Here is a 15,458-nt window from a genome sequence, read left to right as displayed (position 1 = left end):
TAGAGCAACCATGAATTAATTAACATAATTTCACCTCATTAGAGACCTTCCAGGTATGCGCATATCACTCCTGTCAGGGGTGTCGCGCAGATATGTCACGACACAGCGGTATTTTTAAAAAGGGAATATAATTCAGTTAATGGAGTAGAGCACCTGCGTCATTATCGTGATGTATTTTTTTCTTTGACCCGTCAAACTCGTACCCACGGAGAAAGCGCGGATTGGGTGGTAAACTGTCCCAACCCACTTAATTTTGTTTGTATTATTTCCTCATTTCCTCACCGAATTTTTCATTCAAGACATATAAATACAACGGAGTTTTGCATTACGTTATCACCTTGAGAAAATGGCAGAAGAATATCTACAGTTTCTGTAAGTAATTTTTTTATTTAAACTTTTCAAAATTAATTAAATAAACTTAGGGAAATAACAGCTAATTCGTTTTAAAGAACAACATATCTTACATGCTAACTTTTAAGGAATATTTTATTCATATTTTATTCTCACTTCATAAAACAAAGAATTTAGATTTTAATAAAACTATGTTTTCCCCCTAAAATCTTGATATTTTTTTTATTATTAATGCAATATTAATGATTAAAAACTATTTTACCGTAAAAATCTTGGTCCACATACAATCTAGTAGCATATCATGACATTAGTAATGGTATTTTATACGTATTATTATATATTTTTCTTTATATTTCCACAAATTCATTCAATTAAAATAACATATGAAAACAATTATAGTTCGTCGTTTTTTTCCTATGCTGTTTTGCTGTCTTGTCTAGTCATTAACATATTTTTAAATGTTCCTTAAAAATAATTTTGGTATAAATTTACATTATCACAGTGACGCAACCAAATCCACAGATTCGTTTTCGGAGTTTGAGGAGATGTGGTTACAAATGGGGGAGGACTTAGAAAAGTCAGCATTCGGACCTCCGTAAGCAATGTTGTTAACTCTGGTCAAATCAGTTTTCATGCCATTTAAGAGTTATCCCTCTTTTCATATTTTAGTAAAAGGCCAGTGTTCAAGCATCTAATTTTACATTTTTAATTGAAGTTACATTCCAACCCCTCCCTCTCCAAGCTACCATACAACATTTAGGACAATTGCTAAAGAAGATGAGTCATTAAAAAGGTAAAGATTGGATTTTTGTGTACTATGAAATGTACCAAAATGTTTTGTATGTATATTTAGTATAACTATTTTATATGTATTTACCGAATACTCGTTCAGAAAAGGTAGGTTTAAATAATGTCTAGAATTTAGTTTGAACATATTAGAAAGTGTTTTCACCCTCTCTTTGTCTCTTTAGACCCTCAAGTCCTACACCAGAAAACCAGGTTGACAGCAGTAGTTCTGATGCAGGCAGATTCAGTCACGTGGAAGACTCCATTCTGACTAATCTGAGGTGATGAATATTGCAAAACTTTTTATGTAATAATAACAATTCATGTTCATAATTGAATTATAACATTTAAAGTATTATCAAATTATTTGCTCATGCTTATGTTTTTTTTTGTTTGTTTTTTTTTGTTTTTTTTTGTTTTTTGTTTTTTACAAAAGGGTAAACATAAATTCTTAAAACAAAACTGCAAATCATAAGTTTGTATGATGTACATTGAATTGCAACATGGTAACTGACACCCTGTATGGTAAATTTCTTAAACAGGAGAACAAACCCTGTAAAATTACAACAGCTGGAAAACAGAATGAGGGAACCAGGCCTAGGACAAGTCACGGTCTCAGATTTTAAAGAACAGTTTGAAATTGTACAGAGTCTGATGACCAGAGTTGAAAACGATTGTGCGCAAATGAAGATAATCATGAACTTCATTGAAGACACCTTGATTAAAAAAAAGAGCTGTGTAAAAAGGGTCAAGTTCACGACCTTGTAGTTCGGTTTGAAGTTTGTGTAGAACAATTTAAATTACTCCGAGATTTGAGCGACCGCGTTTCAAAGGACTTGGAACAAATTAACATTATTGCTAATTATTTGGAGGACCAGTTGGCTCCCGTGACACCAAAGAAAAAGAGAGTGAAATTCACAACTTGTGATATTGACATTAACAATAACGTCAATACCATACTATGAATTGTGTAAAACTGTAAATATCCATTGAGATTTGTTTGATATTTTATATACTGATTGACAATTTCTTATTGTTAATCAGTTCATAATTTAATAAGAAAAAAAAGTAACGTTATAGAGGGCAGCTTTTATTGTACAAGTAGATGGAATTTTACTTTTTATGTCTTCAAAATATCCATAAATGTGTTCATAATTTCGTGGTAAATATGATAATAAAATATTACTTACTCAATTGAATTGGATCTTTTGATTGCAAGTAATGGTTGTGCATAGAATCTTAAAACTTGGCCTTTTTATAGCAGACAAAAAAGGATATTTTTAGATCCCTCCCTTGACTGTTGCTATGTGAATTAAGGTGACCCTGATAGTAGATATTTATGGTATCATCCTTCAACTGTTGCTATATGAACTAAGGTGACCCTGACAATAGATATTTATGGTATCATCCTTCGACTGTTGCTATGTGAATTAATCCTTTAAGTGTTGCTAATCACCTCCTCACCTACCCTTGACTGTGGACTCACCCTTGGACTGTGGACTCACCCTCTGACTGTAGACTCCCCCTTGACTGTATACTCCCCTTTGACTGTATACTCCCCCTTGACTGTGTACTCACCCCTGACCTCAATGACCTATGTGGGGAAAAACCCATGACGTCATCTTGACTGTATACTGACTGTGTACTGTCCCCCTTACTACTGACATCTTGGACACTGCGCAACATCCATAATTTTAGCAAAAGTATAAAAATCTTGAAGTGTCATCATCACTATTGCAGCACATATCACACATGCTGTAGTTCGTCCCTCCATTTTCCATTTGATAAAAAAGTCGCATGAGCTAAATTGATCATGTGACGGAGGATTCGCGGGTATTTCCATCAGCAACGCAACCTTTACACTTTTCATCAATTCATACCATATTTTTTTCGACATCCCATTAATCTTTTCTTTGTCTCATTTACTAAATGAGTTATTAGATTTATCTTATAATTCATTAATTTATTTTATATCAAATATTACAACGGGATTGGGCACAGTTTATAAAAACTTAATTCACCCTCTCCCTACATGTTGAACAAAAAATACAATATCATTCATTGGAATAAAAAATCTCTGGATCCGCCACTGTTATTGCAAATATGGAAACTCTGATTATTCTAATTATTCTTTTTTTTATTCAAATGTGTCAGTCACTCGACTTTAAGTAATTGGTTTTACAAAGTAGCGTTTAAAATGACTCTTTGATGTTTATTATACGAGTACAATACAAGCGGGCATGGTTATCTTTTTCAACTTCATCAGTAAATCGTCCTATTGAACTTGATTTTTTTTTAATAATCCGATTAATTTACAACCATTCGTAAGAAAAAAAGTAAAAAAGATATATTTCTACATGACAGGAGTTTTGCTGTGATTTTGCAGGTCTTATATTTACAAACGTTTAAAAATAATTTTTTAAAAATCGTCCCCTGGGCCCCAACCAGGGCTGATCATACCCCTTGCATAAAACCCGGACGGCGCCCACTCTAACCGTAGCTTCAAATTCCGGAGCTGCCCCCCTGGTTTGAAAGACGGTTCCGAAATTATATAACAAATCATTAGGACATTTTTGTATGAGACAAGTGTGTGTCACAAATCTCACACATTCAGTCACACCACCATTTTTACGCATGTTGGTGACTCTTTAAATATCATATATAATAAATGTATTTTATAATCAAATTATTTTGATTGTTTATTTTCCCTACTCAGTACTGGCGCTGGCTGAGAATAGCCCTCATGTACATTTCAAGCTGATACAATGATATAATGACAGACAAGAGTCTCCAGTTTCCCCAACCATATATAGAAATGAGCATGATTCTGATCCTGTCTCCATGAAATTGTTCGGTTTTTTTCCCCCCTAAAGTTAGTAAACTAATTGTTAGTAATTCGTGTAGGAATTAATGATTATATAATATACAGCGGAAATACAATGATTGATGTTGTTCCATAACTACATTCATAATACATATATATTTTGTGTAAAATTAATCAGTAAGCTGAGATCATTAACCGAGTTAATTATTGAGGCCACGTAAATAAGTGGGACACTTCCTGCTGCAATGTTTGCGCAGGTATTGGACAACCGGGCGGTATTTTTCAAACGTGACTAAAAGGGGTGCAGATGATAAATACGATCAATAGGGGCACTTCTCGGTCATTACTCAACCAACCAATTATAGTGTTACGAAATTAGAGTTAAGAAACTCCAAAGACCCAATCATCATCCATAACGTCCACCCGAAATTATATATAAATGGAGTTTGCAAACAGAAATTATCATTGACAAAAAATCTGATCATGGCAGAAAAGTTTCTTGACATTCTGTAAGTAGAACAATTGTTAAAAAATATTTTTTTACTTAATATATATATATATATATATATATATATATATATATGGGAGGTCATATCTTGGCCGAATGGGCTAATGTGCTGAGTTGACAGTCTTGCTAGGCGGAGGGTGCCAGGTCGCTGGTTCGACCCCGGGTTGGAGCGTAAAATTTCAGTACTTAGTTGTGAATATTTAGTGCTCTATATATTAATTATTTGAATTTCACATGTATCTTTCAGTATATATTACATAGTTTGAGGGTTTTTTTCTAAGCTTGATGGGTGAAGAACTAGAAATGGAATTTTTTTGAATTCAGTATGGGTCTGATTTACAGTATTTATTTTTTCTCCTGACAGCGACTCCACAAATTCATTCGAGGAGTTCGAACAAATGTGGTTGAAGATGAGTGAAGAGTTGGAAATGGAAGGCCTGCCAAAGCGGTGAGTTTAACAGCTTTTATAAGAGTTATCTTTCTTTGGCTTGATATGCCTACTTTCATGTAGTGCTTTGTTTCACGTTATATAGATAATATACATTATAAATATTAATGTTTTAATTGGAATCAGAAAGTGTGTTATATATTCTTTTAAAGGCCTTCCACTCCTACCCCCGAAAGTACAAGTCAAACCGAGACAATTCTACTTAAAAGGTATATATACTCATGGACAAAAGAAACGTTACACATGAAAAAATTATAGTAAAACAATATTTTTTCGTATAAATAAATAAAAACTTGTTTAACAACACTTCATGCTTTACTGATTACACTGGCAAACACAACAAATGTTAAAACCTAGTCATGCGTGAATTTATCGTTGATACCCGTAAACATGGTTTCGTGGATATCGCATTGCACGTGCAAAGAAAATCATTTTCATTTTTATCAAATACTACTCAAGGTGATTCAGGCAGTAAGAAAAACATCAAAATTTTCCAACATCTTCGCGTATTGCAATGCCCCGGCTCGACAGTTCCAGTCGCGAAAGAGCAATTGGCATGTTGGAACTTGGAGCGTCGCAAGCCGACGTTGCACGGCGATTTGGGGTTGCAAGGATCACGATTTCTCGATTATTGCACCGTTTCAACACAACAAATTCAACAGCAGACCGCCCCCGATCTGGAAGACCTAGGGTAACAACGCCCAGGCAGGACCGCATGATACGATTACGTCATCTACGGAACAGAACGGAAAATCCAGCAAACACTGCTGTTGGAATTCCTGGATTGCGGCGAATCAGTCGCCGAACAGTTCAACGACGTTTGTCGGCTGCAGGTCTACGTGCACGACGCCCATACAAAGGACCTATGCTGACCCAAAGACACTGCCGAGAACGACTTCAATGGGCTCGACGTCACTTGAGATGGAGGCTTGCAGACTGGAATCACGTTCTGTTTAGTGATGAATCACGTTTCATGCTGCGCCGAGTGGATGGCAGAACACGCGTGTACCGTAGACGCGGTGAACGCTTCTCTGATGGATGTGTGCTACGCCATGACCGCTTTGGAGGCGGAAGTGTAATGATGTGGGGCGGAATAAGTGGTAATCGACGAACAGATCTTGTACCGATCATTGGGACATTAAATGCACAACGATACCGTAATGAAATCCTTGCACAACATGTCCGTCCCTTTATCGCTGCAAATGGCGGAATTTTCCAACAGGATAATGCGCGCCCCCACGTTGCAAGAGCCAACAGAGACTTTCTTGCCAACAATCACATCGACATCTTGCCATGGCCAGCACTTTCGCCCGATTTATCGCCAATCGAGCACCTCTGGGACCAATTAGACCGTCGAGTAAGACAACGCCGCAATCAACCGGAAACGCTTGAACAGCTTAGAACTGCTTTGCAGGAAGAATGGCAAAGAATCCCTCAGGTCTCCATCAATCGTCTCATTGCTTCTATGCGTCGTCGTTGTCAAGCTGTTATCGATAACATTGGTTCTTTCACTCGTTATTGACATTGTGAATTGAATATCCGAAGTTAACACTTTCCGGCTTTGACTCCGTAATTTGTGTATGTTCAGATTCGGGAAACCTTAGATATTTGTTGTGTTTGAACATTCAAATTTTATTTTTTTATTCCCAAATTATATTATATTTTCATGAAATAAAATTACAGTTATACATTTTGGTGTAACGTTTCTTTTGTCCATGAGTATATAAACATTAATTTTAGACTTGAAATGATTTTAGAACCGTAAATTTTCCAATCATTTTAGTGTAATGTTACACCTTTTAACAATTTTTATTATATTTAGTAAATTTTAAACAGATAACGAGTATTTTCTCCCTCCTTTTAACAATTTTTATTATATTTAGTAAATTTTAAACAGATAACGAGTATTTTCTCCCTCTATCTCTTCAAAGTATTAAATCTCCAAGTTTCTCGTTTCTTCTTAACATTTTATATACGTAGAATTGGAATGATGTACATCAATGTTTTATTTGGTGCCAAAGACTAACTGCTTTTTATGAAGTAAAATTAAATTTATGTTCAAACTAAATTATCGAAGTACAAAGGAAAGTAATCCTCTCCATATCTCTTTAGACCTGAGAGCCAGCACAACTGCGGCACCTCAGCCAGTTACATGTACTCGCCGGCCATGGATTCAAACTGGCGGTTAGCAACCGTGATTGACGAGGAACCTTTGGACAGTTTCGAAAACTGTGAGAATTCCATCCTTACTACTTTCCGGTAAACATAAACATTTTATTTATACTTTGTTTATTATTATAATGTTTGAATTAGAGAAAATTTTAAAAAAAATTTAAATATCATAAAATTTAAATATTATGCATATTAACATCATCTCTAATCTGGGGAAAAGGAACTAATATAAAATATCTTGAATTGATTTTTTTTATTGCAACATGTCATTTTTATCCTGTTTATTGTAGACGAAAAAATCCTGAGAAATATAATTTGTTGGAAAAGAGGTTGAGGGAGCCGTTAGCAGAACAATTTAAATTACTCCGAGATTTGAGCGACCGCGTTTCAAAGGACTTGGAACAAATTAACATTATTGCTAATTATTTGGAGGACCAGTTGGCTCCCGTGACACCAAAGAAAAAGAGAGTGAAATTCACAACTTGTGATATTGACATTAACAATAACGTCAATACCATACTATGAATTGTGTAAAACTGTAAATATCCATTGAGATTTGTTTGATATTTTATATACTGATTGACAATTTCTTATTGTTAATCAGTTCATAATTTAATAAGAAAAAAAAGTAACGTTATAGAGGGCAGCTTTTATTGTACAAGTAGATGGAATTTTACTTTTTATGTCTTCAAAATATCCATAAATGTGTTCATAATTTCGTGGTAAATATGATAATAAAATATTACTTACTCAATTGAATTGGATCTTTTGATTGCAAGTAATGGTTGTGCATAGAATCTTAAAACTTGGCCTTTTTATAGCAGACAAAAAAGGATATTTTTAGATCCCTCCCTTGACTGTTGCTATGTGAATTAAGGTGACCCTGATAGTAGATATTTATGGTATCATCCTTCAACTGTTGCTATATGAACTAAGGTGACCCTGACAATAGATATTTATGGTATCATCCTTCGACTGTTGTTATGTGAATTAATCCTTTAAGTGTTGCTAATCACCTCCTCACCTACCCTTGACTGTGGACTCACCCTTGGACTGTGGACTCACCCTCTGACTGTAGACTCCCCTTTGACTGTATACTCCCCCTTGACTGTATACTCCCCTTTGACTGTATACTCCCCCTTGACTGTATACTCCCCCTTGACTGTGTACTCACCCCTGACCTCAATGACCTATGTGGGGAAAAACCCATGACGTCATCTTGACTGTATACTGACTGTGTACTGTCCCCCTTACTACTCATTCATTAGACAGAGAGTTGCTTGCAGTTGTGACATTCATTAGACAGTACAGACATTTTTTGTGGGGAAGGCATTTTACAGTTAGGACGGATCATGCATCATTAATATGGCTTAAGAGATTCAAAAATCCTGAGGGAATGTTAGCTAGGTGGCTTTCAGTGCTTGAAACTTATGACTTTAGCATTCAACATAGGCCAGGCAGACATCATACAAATGCTGATAGTTTATCTCGTAGGCCATCAAATTATTGCAAACGCCAAGATTGTCCTGATTCCCATATTGAGAGAATATGTAATCCTCAGCCTAGTCAAAAAGGGGTAGTGCCTAGTACAAAAGATATTTCAATATCTGCGGCCAGTAGGGTTGCTCCTATAAGGACTGAAGATTCCGTTTTGACTAACTCCTCTGATATGAGTGAATTTGCTCTCTCTCAGTGTGATGATCTTGACACATCAAATTGGCTTCAAACTTGGTCAAGAGATGAACTATTTAATTGGCAGTAAGAAGAACTTTCCTTTAGAAAATTTATTAAATTAAAGGAAGATTTCATTACTAAGCCTTCTCGCCATGTGTTACTAGATGCTTCCCAGTCATTAAAAACTGTATGGGGATTATGGGAGTCACTTGTTGTGGTGGACCATATTTCGTATTATAAATGGAAATCTTCAGATGATAGAAACAAACTTTTGTTGGTTGCCCCAAGGAACATTAGATCTAAAATATTTCATGAATTACATGAAAACCGAACAGCAGGTCATTTAGGTAGAGATCGAACAATCAAGTCCATTAAACACAGGGTATATTGGCCTGGTATGTCTTCAGATATTACACGCTGGTGTCGGCAATGTGATAGTTGTGCAAGGGCTTTGACGGGGCCTGGAGTAGGAAAATCTCCATTACATCAGTCAGTAACAGGTGCCCCTTTAGATCGCATTGCAGTTGACATAGTAGGTCCCCTCCCCCAAACATCTAATGGAAATGAGTATCTCATTGTCCTTTGTGATTACTTTACAAAATGGGCTGAAGCCTATGCAGTTCCCAATCACACAGATTTAAAGGGAACGCATGGTATAAAAAAAACAATTCACATCTTAAATACTATATAGTTGGTAATTAATCCCACTGGTTATTTTTATCTGATTGTAATCAGTTGTGTACCATTTTGCAAGATAAAGTTATCGCTCTTTAAGATATTTCCCACAATCCCATCTGTTGATGACGTATACCGGGCAATTGCCTCCGAGTGAAAGCAGCTGGTCATGTCTGACTGCAACGGATATCAATATGAGCCCGAGTTTAATGAAGAGGAATTATTGGCAGCTTCAAATGAAAACCCTAGTGATTTGGAATGGATTGATGAAAATGACAGAAGAAATGATAAAAATTGGTGCTCTTGTGGACATTGTGACATTTTTTTCAAGTCGCAGAGAAGGTACATGTTGTAAGGAGTTTGACCATTATGCTGAAAATTACATATCTTCTGTATGTCCATGCATTTCACAACACAGTGACTTTGACATGGTGTGTCTAATTAAAACAGTGTTGGAAACAGCATACGTTGCATTTATGCGGTATAAACGACAAAAAGGACGGGCTACACAGGTGTTGACTAAGAAGTGAGTACTTGCAAATAAAATGAAGAATAAAAATCAGTTCATAAAATCTATTTTCTACTTTGAATAAGAAATAAATATTGTACAATAGTAATTTGAATTACTACATATCACAGTAAAACTTAAAAGTAATTAGATATAATTAATCAATCCTAGATAAAAATCTACACAGTAATTGTCACAATAAATAAATGCACGATAAAACAATGCAACTTTCTTGATAGTGTAGGCAGTCAAGGCTTATGGCATACAGGCAATTCATTTGTTGTGTAAGGAGGGGACAGCCTTTAGGGAGAAAGAATCGAGTGGTGTTACCTGCAGGTGTAGTCACAAAGATTAGAGAAACTTTCCCAGATGAACACTATGAAGGTTTTCACAGTGAATCACTAAGTTCTGATTCAGACTGAATAAAGTGTTGTCAACTGAACAGTTATTCTGTATTCCTTATAGGAGTTAATGAAATTGATCACTGTATAAATATTCACTTCATTCTTCACATCCCGTGGGGATCCGGGTTAGAATAGGTCCTCATTACCCCTTGCTTGTCATAGAAGGCGACTAAATGGAGCGGTCCTTCGGATGAGACCGTAAAAACTGAGGTCCCGTGCCATAGCAGGTGTGGCACGATAAAGATCCCTCCCTGCTCAAAGGCCCTCATCGCCGAGCATAGGCCAAAATTTTGCAGCCCTTCACTGGCAGTGGTGACGTATGAGTGAAATATTCTCGAGAGGGACGTTAAACAATATTCAATCAATCAATCAACCAATCAATCATTCTTCACTTGATCCAGTGTAACACAGTCATACAATTAAGTTAATTTATAGCGAGAAAAATGAGATTCTATCAAATCAAACTTATCAGGGGCTGGGATTTTTGCAATGTTCTTTGGTAGATCCTTAACTTTTAATTGGTGAGGTGTCATAGATATATTTTCTGACATTTTATTCTCCAGTGTAATCTCAAGCAGTTCTTTTCGAAAGGAGTAATTTTGTTCTTCGTATCTATACTTCACAGACCATCTTCCTGTGGCTTTAGAACACTGTTAATACATGTACATAGCATCACTTTGTAAAGGATGAGGGGGCAGAGAAGTAAAATCAACATTTGTATTAATGTGTTCAATTCAAACTTCATTTCCAAAGCCATTGACTACTACCGTAAAATAAATCCTGAACTTTCCATATGAAAATACAGAAACAATATAATGTTCAGGGTGGGGGTGTTGTGTTATGTGTCTTTAGTAAATGACTAATTAAACAAGACAAACATTTCATTGAAAATGTATATACTCATGATATTTCAATTTGGTATGAAAATATTGATTTGTAGAAAAATTAACCTGGAAGAGTCTCACATTGCCATATTGAAAAATCATGTGTCTGCACCAATATCATACATTGTATCAGCACCAAGCCAAATGGTTGATGCTGGTCAATCACAACAGTCACTTGGACCAGCATCATGTAAGGAAATCTACATATTATTCAATCCTGGATAAAGAAAGGCATGAAATTTGTTAAAAAGTAACAATATGGTTTATCTCGAATATGGTTTATCTCGAATACCCCGCTTGAGTCGAAGTCAACCGCCGGTCCCGGCCGTTTTCCGTATATAAATGATTACGAAAACTTCTGATATTTCGAACATGGTAATCTCGAATACTCCGCTTATGTCGAAGTATTTTCAAGGTCCCATATCCTAAATTCACCTGGTTTATCTCGAAGTGCAGTCAATTTTCCGCTCTGCTTACCATACCTGGCGTCGTTAAGTCACTCATTCACACAACCAAACTAGATTTGATTTATTGCACTAAATAAACTAAGGTCGATTCTGTTGTCCATTATTTTTATTATAAACTGGTATATAACATTAAATGTTGCTGATGAAAATCCTGTATAATACTTAAATTCCTGTCTTTAAGTTATCATATCTCATACTCGACTTATTGCTTAAACTGTCTTGTAAATGCATCTGTTCACATTTTAATTTGTTGTTTTCTTCTCGGAGAGTTATTATGACTTCTTCTAACTTCCTCTTCTCAGCAGCCATAGCTAATACACCAAGACTGTTTATATCTGCAATAAAAGAAATGAGTTTACAAAATATTGAACAATATTTGTAGTGGTTCATGTGTTTACATATATAGGCTCCCTTGATAACACCCATTGACCAACCTCGTCCTGAAGGAGCAGATGTTTGTGGGCAGACAAATTTTCCAAAGCCATACATTATGCTTAACCTTGAGAGTACTGGACTTTGTGACAAACAACACAACTGGCAAGACCTTAATGTATCAAGTGAAAATTGTGTAGAGATTGAACAAAGCACCAAAGGTCAGAGCAGCAGTGCAAGATGGTTTGCAGAAAGGAAGGGTTTAACACCCCCTAGACAGACGCATATGCTACTACGAAGTACAAAATCAACAACCAAGAAGGTTAGTGTCAGAATACTATCGTATTCAGCTGGATAAAGATCGTCATTCCCGGATTTTCAGAGTGACACCAAATGTGTACAACGTAACATTCAGGCCTATTACAACAGGTCCTGGCTCCCGACTTTCGTTTGAAAATATTCCAATTCAAGACGAACACACAGCGATTGCGACTAAAGTCCATCTACAAAGGATGGGGGAACGGAAAATGTTTGAACGTTTTATTAGATAACATTACGACACCATTACATCGATGCCGGGTGTGACGGAGAATACATATTAATGACAGAATTTGCCACGTCTGGAAAATTATTGGAGTATTTACCAAGACGAGGGAAAAGGACTTTCCATCTCTTTTGCCAAGCCTTAGAAAAAGCCAGCCAAGCCCACCTAGCCATGCAGTTGAGACAAGGCGACAACACTTTCAACCAACCCCATGGCAGTCAGATTTCTGCATCTCATTCAAACCAAACGAATGACAGACCACCACTGAAAAAGTTCATACAATTATGGATGCTTCATTGGGAGATAACGTGGATGTCACAGCAAACTTCTGCGAAAACATAGTGAAGATCCACATCCGTAAATAGGACGAAGGCAATTCAAAACCAACCAAAAAAGCATTGTTATGTCGTTGGCAGAATGGTTTTTAAACAGCATGGAAGGAGCTCCGAAGAACTAATCTGAGCGAGAAATAGAAAAAAACTTGGTACTTGGGCAGCGACATTTACGTGACCGCCTCCAAAAAATATCCGTTTCTAGATTTCCGCCATTACTGGAAGCCTGGCCCAAATGGAGACTTGGTACCTACCGCTTAATCGTCTAAAACTGGAGAACTTGAAAAATGTAACTTCAGTCATTCGATACTTTATTCCTCCCATCTCAGATGGATCTGCAGTCTTGTCATTCCAAATGTAAATTACTGTTCGTTATCTTCACCTTTCATATTTCAGAATGGGTATATAACTGAAGATTTAAAACACCAAATCATTCGCCTATACTAGCACAAACCAATTAACCATGGAACGAATAAGTGAGAAACATCGTAGACAGATGATGCAGAGTTACAATATGATTTTTGCAATGGAAATTGTCGATTTATTAAGTGACTGAACAGTGTTATGGATGTTCTGTCGATCACCCCAGTCAAGTACGTCACTCGTGCATCATGGCAACCCCTTCAACCCACTTGTGGATGTATTTCGACTTAGCAGTTGAAAAGTCAATAAAGAAATCGTTATGGGGAAGTGGCTGAAGCAAATCCCTATCTTGAACATACCCTGTTCGATAAACGTTTACAAAGATACGATTATTTCCCCCGAATGGATAGAAAGGAATATCCCCGACACTGAATCCTGGAGAGAAGAAATTACCAAAATTTGTGAAAACATGGTGAAGTTTAAATCACGATAGCTGGGATCTTTTTATATGAACTTGTTCAAAGTATACGATTTGTACACATCGTATATGTATTCAAAGATTACAATCATATCTTTAAACTGGATTTGACTGTCTTGGTGAATGGACTGTAAATATGACTTCAACCGATGGTAAGTATAGCTATGACGGCCATTCCAACAGGACAAGTCACCCTCAACTGAGACAACATGTTTCGAGGAATAAGACCTAATACACTGTTTGTGGATTCTGATTTGAACTCTCACGTAGACACCAAACATCCTCTGAATGAGGGAAGAGCACTCACGGCAGCAGAGGACATATCACTTCCAGATCAACCCTCTACTTCTAAGGAGCGAGGGGAAAATAAAGACCCGTCCACTGATGTAGAGACAGTCTGCTCTCAACGACACAGACCAGGAAATCACTATACGACCAAAAATGGTGCTGAAACTAAATCTAATCGATTCTCAAAGAGTATAAAAAAAACTTCACAACATTAAGTTTTATCTAAATACCAGAGTCAGAATGGTGCGTCAAATGGGCAATGAAGAGGAATTTATAGTTCCCCATTTTAGAAGTCGTACCTTCAATGAGGAACACGACCTAAACACAGCTTTCCAGCAAATGCAAAATGCCTTAGAAGAGTTTGTACATCGCGGGTCGAATTGGCGCATGGAGTTTGTTACAGGAATAGAAATTAGAATCGTTCCTTACCAGCCTCTCTCAGCCGCCAAATATAGTCCTCTTCCCTCAAGAGTTCAACCTCTCAAAGGCATCATTAATCTAACATCCTGAGCCAAGACGACAAGTGTTTCCTGTGGTGTATTACATCCAGTTAATCACAACACACTACCTTTCCAAAACGAACTTATATGAATGGAATCTCTTTTCCTACACCAGTTTCACAAATCAAAAAGTTTGAGGGGCAAAATAAGATCTCAGTCAACGTATTCGGCTTTACGTAGATTTGCTTTACTTGAAAGAAGACGAAAATAGCCACTTCTGTTTAATCAAAGAGTGTTTACTCACTTGAGTGTTTACACTACGTTTATCAACACAATGTCCCCTCAACGTGTAAGGCGTCGCCTGACGACAGAACAACTGGGCAGATGTATTGGAATGCTTGACGCTGGCTATTCACAACGTGACGTTGCAAATGCACTAAACGTCAGCCAGAGCGTTGTAAACAGGGCCTGGAACCGACAGCAAACTTTTGGTACAGCAGCACACCGACAAGGGGGTGGTCGTCAGAGGTCGAACACCCAACGCCAAGACCATTTTGTGGCTCTTCAGGCATGGCGCCATCCCTACTGGACAGCAACCAGCCTACGTAACAACCTCCTGAACGACTCCGGGGCGAATGTGTCCACTCAGACGTACGGAATCGGCTTCACAATGAAGGTCTCAACTCGAGAAGGGCATGTGTTGGAGTCCCTCTGACTGTTCGACACCGGCGGGAACAATTGGACTGGGCTGAAGATCATGTCACTTGTACACAGAACGATTGGGTTCAAGTTCTGTTCACCGATGAGTCCAGGTATTGTTTGGACTTTACAGACAGGAGGCACCGAGTGTGGCGACGACAACGTGAACGTTTCCATGATGCCAACATCAGTGAACATGACCGTTATGGTGGTGGTTCCATCATGGTCTGGGGTGGAATCA

The 15,458-nt window shown here is 37.1% G+C and overlaps 2 protein-coding genes across 2 annotated transcripts; both read left to right on the top strand.

Moving 5' to 3' along the window:
- The first annotated feature begins 809 nt into the window (after positions 1–809).
- LOC125662179 (uncharacterized) lies at positions 810–1,905 on the top strand. Its single transcript, XM_056147956.1, has 4 exons — positions 810–946; positions 1,067–1,144; positions 1,323–1,418; positions 1,680–1,905. Exons 1-4 carry the CDS (start codon positions 810–812, stop codon positions 1,903–1,905), a joined length of 537 nt encoding a protein of 178 aa, XP_056003931.1.
- A 2,905-nt stretch (positions 1,906–4,810) lies between these two features.
- LOC125660771 (uncharacterized) lies at positions 4,811–7,693 on the top strand (the record flags this gene model as incomplete). Its single annotated transcript, XM_056146821.1, has 3 exons — positions 4,811–4,917; positions 7,030–7,176; positions 7,380–7,693. Coding segments are annotated over 3 exons (489 nt in total), but the record flags the coding sequence as incomplete, so codon positions are not given.
- Between the last annotated feature and the right edge of the window lie 7,765 nt (positions 7,694–15,458).

This window comes from Ostrea edulis, chromosome 8 (genome assembly GCF_947568905.1).
Source record: "Ostrea edulis chromosome 8, xbOstEdul1.1, whole genome shotgun sequence".
NCBI classification, from domain to species: Eukaryota; Metazoa; Mollusca; class Bivalvia; order Ostreida; family Ostreidae; genus Ostrea; species Ostrea edulis.
Note: the sequence above shows the minus strand (reverse complement) of the source record. Positions and strands in the feature narration are given on the sequence as shown.